Raw genomic sequence first — 21,203 nt, forward strand, 5'->3', positions numbered from 1 at the left:
CTGCAGGCTGGTATCCTCCACACATGAGGCTTTGGGTTATAAAAATCCTTCATGGCAAGGGAAATTAGGGTGAAACATTGATGGATCTAGCTATGTTAAACATTCTGAGTTTCTTCCTCCTCTTTGACTTCTGTTTGAAAGTATTTAGCATAACTCTTCTTTCAAATGTGTGTATTTTCAAAGCAATGGTTCTCTTTTCCTTTATACCCAATTCATGTTCTTATCATCCTTCTCCCTTAGTGAATCATACATTTCTGAACAGTTTGTGATTTTCACCTCAATTGGGTCTGTCCCCTAAGTGAACAACACAGCTGTTCCCTCTTTGATGCTTTGGCAGCTGCTTCTGTCTTTCCAAAAATGGAAGGTTTAGCTCTTTCCTTGGATTTCTTAGCTGGTCATTAGTTCAGGACTAGTAACCCTTCTCCTGGTAATGGAACTCCCAAATTCCATGGCCAGAGCTGTTTCCACTGCCTTTGGTGCCTTTCAATCTTTTGTGGGCCTAATTCATATGAGATTGGGGATTTAGCAATCTTTCAGAGCTCCATTTGTCTCATTATTTCCAGTGATTCCATTGTTCAGCCATTTGAGACTGATTCATCTATGAGGAGAACCTAGCCCTATGTCCCTGTTGTAGTTTGCTGAAGAAATACAGGATTAGAAGATACTAACTATATTTTGTCCCTGAGTTAAATGGTCCTCATTTGTCCACTTCACTGATTCTCCACTTCAATTCCTAAGAAGCCTTCTTACCAGTTGGTCTTTTTGTTTTACTTTTATGTGCCTGTATTTCAGGAAGTGATTGCTGCTTTTTCTCTGTGTGCTTTGACTTTATCTGCCCCTCTGGCCCTTAACTTTATGGTTAGACTTTCATTGTTAATTGTTGAGATTTGCACATATCATACCTTGCCCTTACAGCTCATATGTTAAGTCAGCTTCTCCACTCCATTCCAACTCCCCTCACCCTGTGATTCAACCAGAAACTTGTATTGTTTTAGTACTGCTGTTCCAAATATATGTGGTGCAGCAGGTTTTTGTTTCCTCATCACAAGTGCCTCATTTAATGTAATTCCTCATACTTAGCATATTAGGAATCTTGTCAATATTTCCTTTCTGAGGTCCATTTTTTATATATGAATGCATTCTGTGTGCATATTTGCATGTGTGTGTTACTTAAAAGTGATGAGATCTGCAGCAGAGTCAGACCTAGGTCTATGCCTAGGAGGAAAGAAAGCATGGAGGGACAAAGCATGGCTTGCATTTTCAGAAGGTGCATGCAAGGGTAAGATGCTGGCAAGATTGTGTCTGCAGTGCCACTCTATCCACCTGCTTGTACCTTCCTCTCCATTTGGGAACACAGGTATTCAACAGCCCCCCTTTTTTTCTTAATTACCTTCTCCATTAGCTCTTGTACTCAGTGCCCTGCATTCTCAGGCTTTCTTTGCTTGTTTCCTCCTTCTCCCATGTATAATTATCTGTTCCATGTTCAACTTCCTCAAGGTCCTAATTATTCCAAGGGACCTGTTAAACTCACTGGTCTCCTTTTCAAAATAGCGTTTGAAATATTAATGTGGTGATAATAAAAAGGAGTTGGTGTATTTGGGTCACCAAGACAGTTGGGGGTGATGTCTTTACCATGGGTCTTCCCAGCAACCCTTCCTTCATATCCCACCAGTAGTTGGCTACATGATTTAAGGATAAGGACAGCTAGTACTCTATTCACAAGATTTGGAGTTTCCTGATGGATACTAGTACCTAACATGTCTCGAGTTCTTCCATTGTGCCAGGCACTGTTTAGCTTGGTTTATGTGTATTTTCACTTTTCACCAATCCAACAACTTCATGAGTTCAGTGTTATTTTTCTGTCTTACAGAAAGAAAAAAAATGCACAGAGAATAACTTGAACTAACTACCATAGGACAGGGCTATTAAGTGGTATAGCTGGGACTTGATCCAGGCCATCTTACTCTAGAACCCATAGTCTGGAGCCTCTGGAGGAGGGATGGTGTCTTTTTCAGTCACACACTACACTGAAAGGAGTTGGCTTAAGATATGCTGCAGGGTAGTAAGCTTCTTTTTGTCAAAGAGTAGATCAAGTCTTGAGTTGTTCAGTACATATGACTTACCTATTCCTTATTCTTCTGGAGAGAAGATTTCCTGTTTTTGCTTCCCTGCAAGCAAATGTTGTGTTGCAGCAGACAATTTTGCCTTTGCTTTCCTGCACCCCCCAAATTAGCAATGTTAAAATTTTTCTTCACCAATTCTTATGGCTTTAGATCCAGGGATGGTTGCCAAATGCCTAGGACCATACTTGAACTCTTTATCTTTTCCCTGCTTTTGGAGCTGATGGTGCAGTGGGAGGGCTCTCCTTGGTGTTGATCAGCAGAAATATATAAACTCAGAGCAGGGGTTCCTAGAAGGGGATAGCAGACTGACCCATACTCACAGGGACCAGAATAGGTAGAAACCCTATCTCACTGAGGTAGTGCCAGTCTCTTCACTATAACTAGTTTTTCAATGTAATCATATAATGAATTTGTTTCTGAGATGGATGGTTGTGTTTCCTGTTATTATTGCTTTTCCTTCTAGACTGAACTTTTATTGGCTGTTGCTTACTTAGGTAATGCACACTCTGCTCAGGAAGGGGAGCTTTTTCTTTCTTTCCCAGTAGCCATTAGCTCAACACAGGGAATTTAATACATTTATTTTTTCTTCTCTAGATAAACAGGATTAAATACAGAATGAAACATGCAGTCTTATCACCATCTGTGCCTTGCATGATTTTGAAGGTCTGCACAGTTACAGCTGTGAAAACATGATAGAAGAATTTAGGTATTGTTTAATGGAGGAGGATTGCGATTTTGGAGAGGCCCACCATAGTTGTGCTGGAGCCAGACATTTTTCTACTCACTCCACTCCATACCCTGCCACCTTGCAAGGCCCGCTTACTCAGCTCCTAGAGTTAGAAATAAAGAAGGAAAAGCTGATGTTAATTACTCTGTTTCACAGCTTATTATCAGTAGGTATTGACAACTAGGGAAGAGTTAGGGAAATCTAAAGCCATGTCATCAAATATGTTCCAGTTATGGTGCCAAGAAACAAAGAAATAGAAGACATTGGACAAAATAAAGAAGTCACACATACTCAATATGATAATAAAAAATAAAATATGTCTTAAAATTGTATTTGTATTTACATTTAGTTTAAGTCTCTCTGTGGTCACTGGAAGAAAGGGCAGATAAATATTGTTTGAAAAGAATTGATTATGTCTGATATTTGGATTTAGTTTTGTTCTTGAGATTTGTTTAAGTAATGCCTAGCTCAATAATGCTAAGAACTTTTAATATATGAGTACTATTATTGTGGAAGGAAATGTGGTTTCTCCATAACAAATGCAAATATTATGGATCATCTAATTTCTTCATCCCCACTGTCCATATTCAGTTATGTACCAATTTGACTCTTCTCAGTTCAGTAGAGCTTGAGATTTAGTAATTGTTCTGTCCTTGTAAAGAAGCACATGGGCATGCATATCCCTGAGCTCCAACACATGGGCTTATTAAGATAGCAGGTTTCTCTGGTGTGGCTCAGTGGATTGAGCATGAGCTACAAACCAAAGGGTAACCAGTTCGATTCCCAGTCAGGGCACATGCCTGGGTTTTGGGCCAGGTCCATTGGGGCCAGGTGAGAGGCAACCACATATTGATGTTTCTCTTCCTCCCTTTCTCCCTCCCTTCCCCTCTCTCCAAAATAAATAAAATCTTTTTATAAATAAAAAAATGTGCTTTTTTCCCCAAGAAACACCAAATGGCGGATGACGCCGGTGCTGCGGGAGGGCCGGGAGGCCCCGGGGGCCCTGGAATGGGAGGCCGCGGCGGCTTCGGAGGAGGATTTGGCAGTGGCATCCGGGCCGAGGTCGCTGCCGGGGTCGGGGTCCAGGTCGAGGCCGTGGAGCTCGTGGAGGCAAGGCTGAGGATATGGAGTGGATCCCCGTCACCAAGTTGGGCCGCTTGGTCAAAGACTTGAAAATCAAGTCCCTGGAGGAAATTTATCTCTTTTCTCTGCCTATCAAGGAATCTGAGATCATTGACTTTTTCTTGGGAGCATCCCTCAAGGATGAAGTTTTGAAGATTATGCCCATGCAAAAGCAGACACGTGCAGGCCAGAGGACCCGATTCAAGGCATTTGTCGCCATTGGAGACTACAATGGACATGTTGGTCTGGGTGTTAAGTGCTCAAAGGAAGTAGCCACTGCCATCCGTGGGGCCATCATCCTGGCCAAGCTCTCCATTGTCCCTGTGCAGCGAGGCTACTGGGGGAACAAGATCGGTAAACCCCACACTGTCCCTTGTAAGGTGACCGGGCGCTGTGGCTCTGTGCTAGTGCGCCTAATCCCTGCACCCAGGGGCACTGGCATTGTCTCTGCCCCTGTGCCCAAAAAGCTGCTGATGATGGCTGGTATCGATGACTGCTACACCTCAGCCAGGGGCTGCACTGCTACTCTGGGCAACTTTGCCAAGGCCACCTTTGATGCCATCTCTAAGACCTACAGCTATCTCACCCCTGACCTCTGGAAAGAGACTGTGTTCACCAAGTCTCCCTACCAGGAATTCACCGACCATCTGGTGAAGACCCACACCAGAGTTTCTGTGCAGAGGACCCAAGCTCCAGCTGTGGCCACCACATAATTTTTGTACAAGGAAAATAAAATGAATTAAGTCTGTTAAAAAAAAATGTTTAAAATCTTTTTTAAATAAATAAATAAAATTTAAAAAATGATTTTATTTATTTTTTACACATTTGGCTTGTACTTCACCTACAATTGTTTACACTTAAGCTGTTGATAGTTGATTAGCATCTGTAAACTGCTGGGCTTGTGCCAGGGGACTGCTAAGCATATCTGATGGGTGGAACAGACAGGGAGGCTATAGATTTTTACAAGCTGTAGTTCTCATTAGTCAGGTTAACTGTATCTGACACTGGAGATGCCAATTCACCAAGATGAAGGTTACTTCTCTAGGCTTTGGCTGATGTCCCAATGACATTAACGAGAAGGACAGAAGACCAGAGTTGCACTAGACTGTGAATTTCCAATAAGCAAATAGTTGAGTAATTTACAGAATACCCTATTGATGTTTTTGGCAGACATAAAATTTATGGCAGCATTTTTTTGAATTTGAGAGAATTTTAAGTTTTTAAATTTTATTTTGCCAAAAATGTTAACTATTTACTCTCCTAATAGGGAAATGTGACCTATTTTGTAGGGCGCATAGACTATGTTTATAGTTGTACAGTTAATATTCCTCACCTCAAATTTTTCTCTTAAGTGGTGCTGGTAACACACACTTCTACAGAGATTCCAGACACAGTTGTTTATAATATTTGGAGGGGCCCCCACAGAACCAACAGGGTTACTCTGAAGGTTCCTTGGTGGGAAGGAGGAAATGTCTCAGAGAGCAGGTCTTTTCCTTATTGATGGATTTTCTTGGCCACTGCTCTTATTTCTGATTCCCACCCTGTAGTTTTCCTGTAGGTATGAGTTTTCAGGCAGAAAGATTTGGTGTAATGAGGAAAGGCTGAAAAGCTGAAAGAAGAGAGACAAAGTCTGATCAGAATACTAAAACAGGTATATTTTTGTCATGGCAGAGATGAGTTGAATACTATGGAATGGAGACAGGGAGATGAGATGAGGAAACAGGAATGAGAAGTAATTCATGGGAACAGTTATTACTTACAGGTGGGAATAAAAGACCCATTGAACTCCAGGGCAATCTTTCTTTATGCTATACCTGTGAATATGTTGAAAATTTGTAAAGGCAAGTCCATCTTAAATACACTGCCAGAGCTGACAAGCTACTGTTTATGGATTATTCCATCTAGTGCATACTCAACCTAATATCCCCCTTGCCCTGGACAATCTTTGGGATGTGATCAGGAGAAAATAAATAAAACAGATAGATTTCCTCCCAGTAGAGTCCAAGAGCTTTCTTAAACAAAGGTGAGATATGAGCATCCAATTTTTTCATTCCAAACAACCTCCTTGAGTATCACCTTGGAAATCCTCTGGCTTCTTTACAAATCTCAAGAAATGTCTGAAATATTTAGGTACCCTGATTAATTTTACTTTTTACAATAAAAGTTGGCTTGTGCTAAAAAAAAAACACCGGGACAGTCTGTGTCTAGTTGGGTGGTACAGAACAAATGTGAGCTCTTGTATCAATCTTTATTCCCCCTGTAAACATAGGTGACCAGAAATCTGGTCACCTATGGAAGGCTGTTATTAATGGTAAGACAGACCAGAAAAAAAAAAACAAAAACGATTATTTTCAGTCTGGTGAACAGTACAAAAATGCTTCTCAACGACTGTGTTCAGATGTTTCTTTTTATTATCTGTCATGCAAGGAATTAGACTAATTTCAGACAGTTCATTTTCCTACTTGTGTCCATAAAATTACATTACTCATGAGTGATTTCTTTGTTGAAATACTGCTGACCTCCCATATTGGAATCGATAACAGGGTGCTAAGCATAAACTTTTCATTTTGCTTTTCATTTCACTTTTCAAACTCCCAGAGTTCATAAACTCTGGGAGAAGGGGTACAAAAATTCTTCAGGAGAATAGAATCATATCTCAATGTCCTTGTTTGTTAATGTCCTGTAATCATTTTATCCAGGAAGCTGTGTCAGTATTACAATTCTGACGTGTGTGTGTGTGTGTGTGTGTGTGTGAGAGAGAGAGAGAGAGAGAGAGCAGGTAACTTTTCGAATGCCAGCAGGAGGTTTTAAAATATAATTATTTATCTGCCCCATTCTTTTCTTCTTTCCAACACTTTCTGCCCTCTGCCCCAATCCAGGACCACTAAGATAGCTGAATGAGTTTTGGCATGTCTTAATATATGAGCAGAAGATGATCCTTAGCTCTTAAGCTAGGTGCAGGTTATATTTTGCCAAAGCTGATTATTTTACCTGCAGTTTTAATAATAAGCTAGATCATTTGCTGTTCACTAACTGATAGAAGCAAATAAAAAATTGCAAAGTAATTAAGGGGATAAGAAAGCTCTAGGGCTAAAGAAAGTTTTTTCTTTAATAATTTCAATTTACTCTTAGGATATTTTATGCTAACGTCCAGTATTGTATATTAAACAAGTCTGCACCCTCTCTCTCTATAACTGCCAAGTTGGAATCTGAGAGGATAGAAATAATGCAGATTTCAGTAAAGCTTTAAATTCTGTACTTCCTATGCTATCTTTTTTAAACATAGAATTTGACTCCTTGGGTCTTCTCCAAACACAGCATAACATTCCTTCATTAGCGCCCCATATTTCACAGATCCAGCCATGAAAGATTGGCATTTTAACCAACAAGGGGCAAATGCAATAAAATTGGAGTTCAGGAGATACAATATTTGAGAGAAATTGATTATTCCAACATTATACAGACACATGATTTGTACTAAATGGACAGAGCATTTAAATTTGCCACACTGCTTTTTTCTTTTTTTTTTATTTTAATCATTGTTCAAGTACAGTTTTCTCCCCCCTACTCCCATTCCAGCCCACCCGCCCAACCCACCCCCCTTCCCCCCATTACCCCCCACCCCTAGTTTTTGTCCATGTGTCCTCCAAATTTGTTCCTGTAATCCCTACCCATTCGCCCCTGAAATTCCCTCTTCTCTCCCCTCTGGCCACTGTCAGACTATCCCCTATTTCAGTGTCTTTGGTTATATTTTGCTAGTTTTGTTTTGTTTTGTTTTGTTTAGATTCCTGTTAAAGGTGATATCATGTGGTATTTGTCTTTCACTGCCTGGCTTGTTTCACTTAGCATAATGCTTTCCATCTCCATCCATGCTGTTGCAAAGGGTATGAGCTCCTTCTTTCTTTCTGCTCCATAGAATTCCATTGTGTAAATGTACCATAGTTTTTTGATCCATTCATTTACTAATGGGCATCTAGGTTGCTTCCAGCACCTAGCTATTGTAAATTGTGCTGCTATGAACATCGGGGTGCAAAGGTTCTTTTCTATTGGTGTTTTAGTGTTCTTAGGATAGAGTCCCAGCAATGGAATTGCTGGGTCAAAAGGCAGATCCATTTTTAGTTTTCTGAGGAAGTTCCAAACTGCTTTCCATAGGGGTTGTACCAGTCTGCAGTTCCACCAACAGTGCACTAGGGACCCTCTTTCTCCACATCCTCTCCAACACTTGTTGTTTGTTGCTTTGTTTATCATGGCCATTCTGACTGGTGTCAAGTGGTATCTCATTGTGGTTTTAATCTGCATCTCTCTGATGGCTAACAATATTGAGGATCGCTTCATGTGTCTTTGGATTTTTCTGTATGTCCTCCTTGGAGAAGTGTCTGTTCAAGTCTTTTGCCCATTTTTTAATTGGGTTACTTGTCTTCTTAGAGTAGAGTCGTGTAAGTTCTTTATATATTTTGGAGATTAAACCCTTGTCTGAGGTATCATTGGCAAATATGTTTTCCCATACAGTTGGTTCTCTTTTTATTTTGATACTGTTTTCCTTAGCTGTGCAAAAGCTTTTAATTTTGATGAGGTCCCATTTGTTTATTCTTTCCTTTATGTCCCTTGCTCTAGGAGACAAGTCAGTGAAAAAGTTTCTGCGTGAAACATCTGAGATTTTCCTACCTACGTTCTCTTCTAGGACTTTAATGGTGTCAGGCTTTATATTTAAGTCTTTTATCCACCTTGAATCTATTTTTGTATAACGTGTAAGTTGGTGCTCGAGTTTCATTTTTTTGCACGTAGCTGTCCAGTTCTCCCAACACCATTTGTTGAAGAGGCTATTTTTATTCCATTTTATGTTGCTGCTTCCTTTGTCAAATATTAATTGACTGTAGAGGCTTGGGTTTATTTCTGGGCTCTCTGTTCTGTTCCATTGGTCTATGTGCCTGTATTTATGCCAGTACCAGGCTGTTTTGATTACAGTGGCCTTGAAGTATAGTTTAGTGTCAGGTATTGTGATTCCTCCTACTTTACTCTTCTTTCTCAAAATTGCAGCAGCTATTCGGGGTCATTTATGGTTCCATATAAATTGTTGAAGTGTTTGTTCTATGTCTGTGAAATATGCCATTGGTACTTTAATAGGTATTGCATTGAATGTGTAAATTGCTTTTGGTAGTATGGACATTTTAATGATATTAATTCTTCCAATCCATGAACATGGTATATGTTTCCATTTGTTTGTGTCTTCCTTGATTTCTCTCCTCAGTGTTATGTAGTTTTCTGAATACAGGTCTTTTACCTCTTTGGTTAGGTTTATTCCTAGGTATTTTATTTTTCTTTTTGCTATTTCAAATGGGATTTTTTTCTTGATTTCTGCTTCTGCTGTTTCATTGTTGGTGTACAGAAATGCCTTTGATTTCTGGATATTGACTTTGTATCCCGCTGTTTTACCAAATTCATTTATTAGGTCAAGCAGTGTTTTGGTGGAGTCTATAGGATTTTCTATGTACACTATCATGTCATCTGCGAACAGTGACAGTTTTGTTTCCTCTTTTCTGATTTGGATTCCTTTTATTTCATTTTCTTGTCTGATTGCTGTGGCTAGAACTTCCAGTACTATATTGAATAGAAGTGGTGAAAGTGGACATCCTTGTCTTGTTCCTGTTCTTAGTGGAAAAGATTTTAATTTTTGCCCATTGAGTATAATGTTGGCTGTAGGTTTCTCATATATGGCCTTTATTATGTTGAGGAATGTTCCCTCTATTCCCACTTTACTGAGTGTTTTTATCATAAATGGGTGCTGTACCTTATCAAATGCTTTTTCTGCATCTATTGATATGATCATGTGGTTTTTGTCTTTGCTTTTGTTTATGTGATGTATTACGTTTACTGATTTGCGAATATTGTACCATCCTTGCATACCTGGAATGAATCCCACTTGGTCATGGTGTATGATCTTCTTAATGTACTGTTGGATGCGGTTTGCCAGTATCTTGTTGAGGATTTTAGCGTCAATGTTCATCAGCGATATTGGCCTGTAGTTTTCTTTCTTTGTTGTGTCTTTATCTGGTTTTGGGATTAAGATGATGTTGGCCTCATAAAAAGAGTTTGGGAGTCTTCCATCTTTTTGGATTTTTTGAAACAGTCTGTGAAGGATAGGTGTTAGTTCTTCCTTAAATGCTTTGTAGAATTCTCCTGTGAAACCATCTGGCCCAGGCCTTTTGTGTGTTGAGAGTTTTTTGATTACTGCTTCAATTTCTTTTGCTGTTATTGGTTTGTTCAGGCTTTCTGCTTCCATTTTATTGAGTTTTGGAAGGTTATATTTTTCTAGAAATTTGTCCATTTCATCTAGTTTTTCAAATTTCTTGACATACAGCTCTTTGTAGTAATTTGTTACAATCCTTTGTATTTCTGAGGTATCTGTTGTAATCTCACCTCTTTCATTTCTGATTGTGTTTATTTGGGTTTTCTCTCTTTTTTTCTTGATGAGTCTGCTTAAAGGCTTGTCAATTTTGTTTATCTTTTCAAAGAACCAACTCTTGGATTCATTGATCTTTAGAATTGTGCTTTTAGTCTCTATGTCATTCAATTCTGCTCTGATCTTAGTTATTTCCTTCCTTCTGCTTGCTCTGGGCTGTCTTTGTTGTTGTTCCTCGAGTTCTTGTAGACGTAGGGTTAGGTTCTTTCTTTGAAATGTTTCTAACTTTTTTAGGTGGGCCTGTATCGCTATGAACTTCCCTCTCAGGACTGCCTTGGCTGTGTCCCATAAGTTTTGGGTTGTTGTGAGTTCGTTTTCATTTGTTTCCAAAAACCGTTTGATTTCTTCCCTAATATCATTCTTGACCCATTCATTGTTTAATAGCATGCTGTTTAATCTCCATGAATTTGAGTGTTTTGGGTTTTTTTTCCTTGGGGTTGTTTTCTAGTTTCAGTCCCTTGTGATCCGAGAAATTGCTTGGTATGATTTCAATTTTTTTGAAATTGTTGAGGCTTGTTTTGTGTCCTATCATGTGGTCAATCTTTGAAAATGTTCCATGTACATTTGAAAAAAATGTGTATTTAGCTTCTTTGGGATGGAGGGTTCTGTAAATATCAGTAAAGCCCAGTTCATCTAGTGTATTGTTCAATGCCTCAATATCTTTGTTGATATTTTGTTTGGAAGATCTGTCCATTTTTGATAGAGGGGTGTTAAAATCCCCCACAATAATTGTGTTGCTGTCCATATCTTTCTTGAAGTCCTCTAAGATTTTCTTTATGTATTTGGGTGCTCCTATGTTGGGTGCATATATATTTACAATAGTTATGTCTTCTTGGTGAATTCTTCCCTTGAGTATTATGAAATGACCTTCTGGGTCTCTCTTTATGGACCTTCTTTGGAAGTCTATTTTGTCAGATAAGAGTATTGCTACCCCAGCTTTTTTCCTGTCCATTTGCTTGGAAAATTTGTTTCCAGCCCTTCCCTTTCAACCTGTGCAGATCTTTTATCCTGAGGTGGGTCTCTTGTAGACAGCATATGTGTGGGTCATGTTTTCTTATCCAATCAGCTATTCTATGTCTTTTGATTGGAGTGTTTAATCCATTTACATATAAGGTTATTATTGATAGGTACTTATTCATTGTCTTTTATGTACAAGTGATCCTCTCTCACTCTCTCTTTTCCTTTCTTTCCTTAAAGCAGTCCCTTCAGCATCTCTTGCAGAGCTGGTTTAGTGGAGGTGTATTCTTTTAGACTTCTTTTGTCTGAGAAGCTTCCTATTTGGCCGTCTATCTTGATTGAGAGCCTTGCTGGGTAAAGTAGTCATGGTTGCAGGCCTCTGGTTCTCATTACTTGGATTATTTCTTGCCATTCTCTTCTGGCTTGGAGTGTTTCCATTGAGAAGTCAGCTGTTAGCCTTATTGGGGCCCCCTTGTATGTTACTTCCTTTTTCTCCCTTGCTGCCTTTAAGATTCTCTCTTTGTCTTGGAATTTTGCCATTTTAATTATGATGTGTCTTGAGGTGGGCCTCCTTGGGTTCCTCTTGATTGGGACTCTCTGTGTTTCCTGGATTTGTGTGACTTTTTGTCTCATCAAATTAGGGAAGTTTTCCATCATCACTTGTTCAACTAGGTTTTCTATCCTTTTTTCTTCTTCTTCTCCTTCTGGTATCCCTATTATGCGGATATTGTTACGTTTCATATTGTCTTGCATTTCTCTTAATCCCTCTTCATTTTTTCTGAGCCTCTTTTCCTTTTCTTGCTCTTTCTGGGTGTTTTCTTCTATTTTGTCCTCTAGCTCGCTGATCCAATCTTCTGCTTCATCGATCCTGCTTTTCATTCCTTCTACTGTGTTCTTCAGTTCAGAAATTGTATTCTTCATTTCCTCTTATCCCTTGTTGAGAGTTTCTATTTCCTTTTTTATGCTGATGTGGTTTTCACTGAGTTCATTGTAGCTTCCCTGTAGACTCTCGTAGCTCATTGTGAGCTCATTGAGCTTCCTGACAATCACTGCTTTGAATTCAATATCTGATAGTTGAATTGCCTCTGTTTCAATTACGATTCTTTTTCAAGCTTCCTCTTTTCCTTTCATTTGGGGATTATTTCTTTGTCTTCCCATTGTTTGTGAGACTCTTCTTGTTCACCTCAGCTTCTTATATTGATCTCTTCTGGCTCCCTGGGTTTATGATGTGAACTTCTTTAGTAGAGTAGCAGTGAGTTTCAGTGGTGCTGTTTCCTTGACCCCCCAAGCTCGCTGGTCTTGGGCTGTCGTTTAAGTTGGCTTTGTGTTTGCCTTTGGGTTTTGATTGTTGTTGAGTCTTTCTTTGGTGGTTCCTTCCTGCCAGCTGGTTAAATGTGGGTCACTCTGTCCACCACCTTCTGTATTTTGCTGTGCCGGTGAGGGCAGGTTGTGTTGAAGCTGGTTCTTCTGTGTGTACAAGGTTTAAAGAAATCTTGTTCAGTTGTTTGTATTGGGTACTGTCTCTACTGTTTAGTTGTATTTCCAGATAAGTCCTGGATTGACGTTTGTGTGGTTACTACTCCCTCCTTCACCTTCTTCTGCTGTTATCTGTTAGTGGTTCCTTTGTTGTTGGGTTTCCTCTTCCAGTGGGTATCCTGGTGTTCACCTCCTCCACCTATTCTTTTTTGTCATCAGTTGGAGGGGAAGGCAAAATGGTTTAAGACAGCAACAAAGAATTCTATGCTATTTACAGTAGTAGCAAGTAGGGAAGATATAGGAGATACTTTCACTATGTATAGTGTTAACCGTGGTCTTCCACCCAGCTAGCTGATTTTTAGAATGGATGGAAAGAAGATAAGACTCCTGTTGGGGGAGGAAGGATTGTCAGTTGGATCTATAAAGCAGAGAAGTTGTTGGCGGTCAGATTCTGGGGTAAGGTGAGAGTAAAGGATAGTAAATAGGTGCAGTGTGTGAGAGGATAGAGTTAACCACTACAGTAATAGAGTTCAGGAAACTTTGAAATGGGCTAAGATCCGGGGGGAGGGTGTTGTGAAGTAATTACAATTGCATGGAACAGCAGTTATTTACAATAATATTATGGCAACATTCATATGGCAGAGTCTATGAAATCTAGGTAATAAGGATAGGGAGTACAGAACATTGAGTAGTATGCTGATGGGACACAGGTGAGTTAATGGACAGTAGATCAGTAATACGGTATAGAAAGAGATATCAGGGGAAAGCTGTCAGGTCATACAATAAAACCAGCCTAGCAAAGCAGGCTATACAAAAATAAGAGGGATATAATGATACTGTTAAAAAAAATACGTAGGAACACTGGAAAAATAATAATAATACAAATATGCAATAACTTGCAGGTTCTCTGTGATAGCAGAGTGACATTTATCTCACTGTCCCAGCTGTTGTGATGCCCCTTCTTTGGGTTCAACTTTGGTCTTTTCACCGATCCAGGATTTTGTCTCACTTGTAGGTATTTAGGAAAAAATTTAAAAAAAGTAAAAAATAGAAAAGGCAGACGAAGGCAGGAAGACGAGATAAAATTGGAGGACAGGAAGGAGGAAGGAATAAAACAAGAAATCAGGTAAGAGAGGAAAAAGAAATCAAAAGAGAATAAAAACAATAAAACTTAAAAAATTAAAAATTGTTAAAAAAAATAGAATCAAATTAAAAAGTCTCTTGATTTCAAAGTGGCCAAATCGGTTTTTCTGCTCTTGCTGGTTGAGGCAGACTGAAGGATGATTTGTTTGGCTTTTCTTCCTTGGCCCGTGGAGTTCGCACTGGCTCCTCCTCAGCTTTGGTCCCTGGGTATGGGAATCAGGTCTTTCCCCAGCGTTACTGCTGTGGGTTGGTGTGCGGGGGGTGCTCTCCTTGCAGGCACCTCCCCTACGCCATTGCTCTCGCGAGCGGGCGCAGCCCGTCGGCCACTGCCGTGCGACTCGTGCGGGTGCGGCCATCCGCCACTGGCCAGTGCCACCGGTGCTCCTTAGAGCGGGCGCAGCCCATCCGCCGCCTGCGCGGCCCGACTGCCGCCTGTGCTCTCACAGCTGGGGAGCAGACAGGCTAGAGCCACTAATCACTTTAGGAGAATTCCCCAAACAATGTCTGTGTCTATTCACTCCTTCCTCTTGAGAAATTCCTCCCGATCGAGCCCACCGCTCCCCACAGTGGCCTGGCTTCTCTCACCGCCAAAGCTCCAGCCAGAATGGTGACTGCGGGAGTCCGGGTCCACTGCGCAACTCGGCTCTGGTGTCCACCGCCTCCAGAGCACCGCCTCTGCTGCTCACCAGCCAGGTGTGTTTGCCAGCACCTGGATTCCTCCCAGAGCCACTCAGAACTTGCTCGGCTGGGGAGGGAGCAGTTGATCTCCTTTTTTCTAATCTTTTGGTTTCTTCCACTATTTCCCCCCCAGCTTTATTGTGACAGAATGTATACATAATGCTCCATTGTTTTAACTTGTAGATGGAAATGTGTACTCAGGATGATGAAGACAGGAGGTGGTGGTGTTGAGTGTGTATGCATGTACACTTGTGTGTGTGTTTGTGTGTGATTTTTTATATGTGGCCATAATCCAGGCTTAATATACATTGTCTGACATAAATTTTTCTAGAGCTGTGCCAGACTATTTTAACTCAGGTCATCTCAACTGAAAAGCATTCTGCTACTCCTATATTCAGAGTTTGAGCCAACTCAGAAAAAGCCCTCACAGCTGTGGCCCAAAGAGACTCCAAGAATTTATTGATGCTTCAGAAAGAGCAGTCATTCTTTTTTTCAAAGGAGAGTTGGACAAGCTAAAGGCCAGGGAGGTCATATTGCAACAGCCATTTGCTAAAGATTTAAAGGACTTTTTCTTCCTAATAAGAGCACTAGGACAAGCATGAGGTGCCTTCAAATTATCAAGCTCCCTCAATGAATAGATTAATTGGCTTCCATTCTGAATTTGTCTAATTGCTTTTGAGGTAACACCTGGAAAAAAATACAGCTTGCTTTCTCCTACTAGTATGATTAACTATGCCACTGGAAAAAGACCAATCCTAAATAACTATAGAAAAGACCAAAAAATAAAACTGAGCCTTGTCCATGAAAGATAGATAATGACAAGTAAACATAGAAGGTGGTGTTTGATCCCTTCAGTTTTGGTATTCATTATTTATAGTTATTATTCACAAATGCCAGCACAATGTTAGGCATGCACCCTAGTGACACATTTGCATTTTATTTTAAGTCGATTTCTACCTGGTTTTGCAAACAAGTATTAAATGGTTTTGGTTGTCTCTCTCTCCATATAGCTTGTTTTTTCACTTACTGGTTTCTTTCACACTTTATCTCAATCATCCATCTCACTCCATCCAAAATTCATTCATTCATTCTCTCTTTCTCTTTAGGAAAAAAAGATTTCTATAATGGAAAAGTGTTACGTGAACAGATTCCCCTAAGGCTGTCAATTTGCTTTAAATTTGTCTAGAGCTAAGCTTTTCTTTGTTGCAATTAGGAAGGACTAAAACTGCTGTAAAATTTATTAGCTTCCAAGAAGATATCTGAAATGAAATTTTTAATGATTGTGCTATTTATTTTATTCAGAGGCAGTCTCATCACAATTACAGCATTCCAGATGGTTGCTAAAGTTACACTAAAATATCAAGATAATGCTAGACTTTTCTATGAGGCATTTATTGGTACTAAATAGTCCAACCTAGGTAGTTAATAGATAGTAATCCCCCTGACACTCCTATTTGCTTCCAGTGAGTATTTCTAATGATTCCTACCTAGCTGATGACATGAAATATACTACCTTTTTGAGTCATTGGAAGAGACAGTGACTGGTTTACTGAGTAGTTTATTTTTCAAATGTGAAAGAAGCAATTAGAGAATTACTAATGTTGTTTCTTAGCTTTTCCACACAGTTCCATGAAAATTTTTATTGTCAAAAATCTTTTTTTTAAAAATTAGAAGTTATAGTTGCAACATTTTTCATGGACTCATGTATTACATGGCCTGTTCTACAAAACTGATGCCCTGGGACTTAACTGTGGAAAGTGTCGGTTCCTATTAAGAGGAACACCAGCTGCTGGGTGCCTTTATTCCCTTCAACATTAAATTTTCATTGAAAAAGGAAGATTTTTCTCCTGGTTAGCATGCCCTGTCCTTCTTGCTTTCTGTATCAGCCCTATTTGTGCCATCCTTACTATATATTTTGTCCAATGCTGAGAAACTCATGACCAGTATGAAAGTGGCTTTTTTTCTCAAATTAATGATGTGTTAGTAATTCCCCTATTTTCCAGAAAAGAGTGAACCCAAGTTGAGGATAACTTTAGGTTCAGTGCTACTTGTCAGTATCACCTGAAGGCTCTGTCTTCCCAGCAGCATAACTACCTGTAGAATGTGAAACAGTCTATGTTTAATCTACACAAACAACTGGTTTGAACTCTTCACAGAAGTGAGTAGGGTTATAGGTGTCCAACACATATAGGTTAAAAGACTTAATTCTGTGGAGATCTTGTAATGAAACTTTAGAAAATGGTCCCATTTTCTTAGAGTTGCTTTATCTCAGTGCTCCTCTTTTTGGAGAATAGTTCAATGGCCTTCTGTGATACCTCTTATTGTACTTGTAAAAATACTTTGTCAAATGGTTTATAAGCACCTAGTTGAAGTCCAGCATTTTGTCAGATGATTTTCTCCACCATAGAAGACAAGATACAAAGATTCCAGTCTAGTCAATCTCTGCTTATCTCAGTCACCGGCTAGCACCTCTTGTTTCTTAGTCTCAATTTTCCAGGCAGCCTTCTGCTTCATTTCTTTCCTCCCCATGCATCAGTACACATGATTTATACTCATACATATCTTGAAATCTCTTTGGTATGGATTGAATTGAATTGAGCCCAAGTACAAAAATGAAAACTCCAGAAACTATTGTGATGGCCCAAATTGCAACTTAGATGGTATGACTGTGCATGCCACACTATTGCCTATCATCAATATTAAATTCTCACACACTTATACTTCAATATGTTTTAATTTTGTCTCTTTGACCAGATCAGTACTCAAGATAATACAATTACTTTGAATTTTGAGAAGGGCAACATTTAAGTCTATTTACATATTGCACTGGGAGTAAGTGAATTTCAGGTGCATGACTGTGAATGAGGGAAGAGGCCAATGTATCATTTGGCATCATGAGGCCAAATATTGGGTGGTACTTGCTACCTAATGCTGGTCAAATGGTTTTGGGAAAGGTTCGGGTTCATCAGTCTTTTCTTGTATTCTCTCAAGCTAAAGATGAACTTAACAGAATTCCTGCTACCCTAAAAATACCAACCTGTGATAATCAGAGATGGCTTTTCTTTCCTTCTATCTTCTCTCTTTTGGCAACATTCCTCTACAGTCTCAGGAATTTTGTTTTCACAAGCTTTCCCCAACTTTGCCCTTTCTGAGATATCTTTACATCCAGACATTTTTAGCTTTTATTACTCCATCATAACTCTCCTATCTTGGGTCCCCTTCACACAGAGCTTTGTTATATGGTCAAAGAAAACTGGTCCTCTCAGTGGAAATGGATCCTCTTTAGCAGTGGATCCTCTTATTTTAACAAGGACTTTTACTGCCTGTACCTAGATAAATGGAAAGTGTGGGATTTTCTCTCCATGTTATAAGGGCTTATTTTTTGAGTAGCTCATCTTTGGCATCTGTCAAATAATACTTACCACATAGGTGTTTCAAATGCCAATTAAAATTCTAACATCCTATCACTTCTGTTTATTATTGTCTGTCAGGCTATAATGCTGTAGGAAGGGCTGCTAATGAGCAGGAGGATAGGGGACAAGAGAAAAAAAAGGAAAACAGTAGGGAGGACCAAAAATGGTGGAAAATTCTGAAAGAAAAAGGGAAAAAGAGACAAGGAGCTGTTTGTAGAATATTTTGTACTGTAAATCTTTTCACAGTAGAGTAACTAAAGTATAGCTTGGTGTCATTGGTTCATGAGTCTCTAGAAATGCTTGTTCTTTCATGTGTCCTTGAATATTTTATAGGTGGAGCTCCATCTTTTCTTTCTAAAACATTGAAAAAAACAAGTGAGTATAAACTCCTCCCAGAATTATACCATGGGGGGGGGCTCTAAGAAGTTGTCATTTTTCAAAGTTCTAGGCCCTTACTGTTTTTGATAAATGCTCAAGTGGTATAAAGAAACCCAGTCCTTAAGATGTCAAGTAGATAAAAACCAAGATGGAATGTCTAATGCCTAGATAGTGTTTCTCCTCCCTTCCTGTCCTCCATCTCTTCCTCCTTCTCTACCTAAGTCTTCCCTCCCTCCCTCCCTTTCCATTGAGCCCATTGCTACTCTGCTTGCTTTGTTAAATTAGTTATGAAATGAATGTTCTTTTTTTCCATGACTCTGTGAAGGTCTTAAAGTGCTTTTAATACCTTTCCAGTGTAATTCTTTCCTTTGGTAATTCTCTGGCATATTTGACTGAAGCATCAGTTTTTTTGCCAGAAAAAGTCAGCATCTGCAATGGGTCTAAAAGGCTCATCATAAGTATCATTTTTTGGCTTATGTTTTATAAGAATTAACAACAATTTTATTTGATGCCAAGAAATAATGCTTGATATTTGAACAAGGGATTCATTTAATAAAATAGGCACTTCTGCTTATTGTGTTGTTATATCACAGTACAGTCCTCATTAACTATTGTTAGAATGGAAAGCTTCAAGGTACATGGTAAATGTATTTTCAATTGGACATCAAAGCAAAATAGATCTCTTTAAGATATGCATATATAGTGTGTGGGAAACCACTCAAAGGCTAAGATGACACTGGCTTTAATGTTTCTGAAGTGCTACATTTACTTTCTTGTATGTTGACCAAAATTGATTTTTCTGTTGCTATCACTATTTCTTGTACCTTTTTCATTCAACTAAATTAAACTGTTATTTAGTACCCACTCTGTGCTGGATCCTTTGCTAGGTTCTGTGGTTATGGGAGGGAATAAAACAGATATAATCTTTGCTCAGTTGGAGTTTACAAGCTAGCATTGAATATAGATATTAAACAAGTAATTGTAAGCATTATGAGTGCTATAAAATGCAATGGTATAGGACCTACCTTAGTCTAAGAGATAGGGGAAGGATTCCTCAAGGAAGTTAAATCTGAGACTTCAGGGGTAATGTATCAGTTATGAATAGTGTGCAACTGATGGTAATAAAGATGCCCCTTCCCCCACTAAAGAAAATAAATCAGTGGCTTAAGCATGAGAGAAACTTATACTTCCTCCTATATAACAGAAGTTCAAGGTTAGTAAGGTGGCTCTACAATATCTTCAATATCCCAATTTCCTTACATCTTCTATTCTGCTATCCATTGCATGGCTTCCATCCTCAGAGTTGCCTTATGGTAGTGAGATGGATGCTATAGCTCCAGCCATTATGTCTCCATTCTAGACAGGACAAAGCAAGAAGAAATAAGGACAAAACGGTCTTAAACTAAGTCAGCTCCCCTCTTTTTAAGGAGATCTTTTGAACATTTCACCTCCATAACATTGCATTCTTAGTTAAATGACCACCCCTATCTATAAGGGAGGTTAGGAAGTGTAATTTTTTTAGCTGGTGCATTGCCAGTCCTAACAGAAGTTGGGTCTTTCTAAATATTAAAAATATATATTGATGTTTAGTAGGCAGTTTACCTCTGCTTTGGATGAATTCAAGAGGTGGCACTTCTTGAGGTTATGTTTTCTTGATTAGGTACACATGTCCAATTTTAGCTGTAGTCAATGTCTTCATAATCATTGCCACAATCCCTTCATTATATCTTGCAAAAATTGGTCTTGCTTTGGTCATGTATTATTTTGTCTATGCAGTGATTAAGCCAAGTGGATATATATGAGTACAATCCAGGAAGCTTTTTTTAAAATTTACACACTGCTTGCTTTTAAGTTATGTACAATAACTGCCACTACTTAGAAGTAGCTAACCATCAGAACTGGAATGCACTTTAACTTTACCTTTCTGCCACATTGATTGCAGATCACTTCTGAGGACATAACATATTTCTCATGTAATTGTTACCTTGAACTATTTTAGTGTTGGAGTTTTGTCTCTAATCATTGGTGTCTTTGAGTGAATAAATCCAAAGTCTGAATCACAGTAAAGAACTGACAGCATTATTGAACACATCCATTGTGGCTGGACATCTATACAAACCAATAGAGCCTCTCAGCTCATATTCCACCAGGACTTTGAAAGTTTTAGCAAAGCCCAAGATAGTGTCTTTATTCTTTTGTTTTCTTTCTTTTTTCTTTTTTTAAAACTTTGGTTGGGACTATGGGTAGGTACTTTCTAGTGTGGAAACACATTGCTTGTCCACATATGAAGAGAGAGCACTTGCATCTCCTGAGAAAGATAATAATTGCTGCAAAATGTTTTGTTATTATCTGCTAAAATAGCATATTCTATTCTTTTTCTATTTGCATTAATCTTTATCCATCATGACTTACTCAGTGCTGCCTGTTACACCTTTCATGCTCTCGCAACACTGATGTTTTTACTCAAGATTTATTTTCTTTTTGTCAGAAGTTTTGGGATTTTCTCACCAAGGTCCCTAATTACAAATTGTAACAAAAAGTACTTATTAAAACCCCCATTTAAGAAGCTTTATTTTTTTCTCATATTTAAACATTTTTTATCTAAAGTAATCTGAGCTGTTTTGAGTTAAGGAGTTCCATGGCCTTGATATTTGTGTCCCTATGATTTCATTTTGAAAATCCTGGGGAGAAGATCAGAGGCAGGGAAGGGCAATTTGCAAATTCAT

General features: G+C 39.0%; 2 protein-coding genes across 3 annotated transcripts in view; both read left to right on the forward strand.

Annotated features, from left to right (window-relative positions):
- Positions 1-21,203, forward strand: part of PCDH19 (protocadherin 19) — a 207,840-nt gene that overhangs the window by 173,088 nt on the left and 13,549 nt on the right. The gene's annotated exons all lie outside the window — the stretch shown is intronic.
- LOC114505057 (40S ribosomal protein S2-like) lies at positions 3,783-4,731 on the forward strand. The gene is given in 2 exon segments (XM_036017142.1): positions 3,783-3,901; positions 3,904-4,731. Coding segments are annotated over 2 exon segments (879 nt in total). The 5' UTR covers positions 3,783-3,804; the 3' UTR covers positions 4,686-4,731.

This window comes from Phyllostomus discolor, chromosome X, assembly GCF_004126475.2.
Source record: "Phyllostomus discolor isolate MPI-MPIP mPhyDis1 chromosome X, mPhyDis1.pri.v3, whole genome shotgun sequence".
Taxonomy (NCBI): domain Eukaryota; kingdom Metazoa; phylum Chordata; class Mammalia; order Chiroptera; family Phyllostomidae; genus Phyllostomus; species Phyllostomus discolor.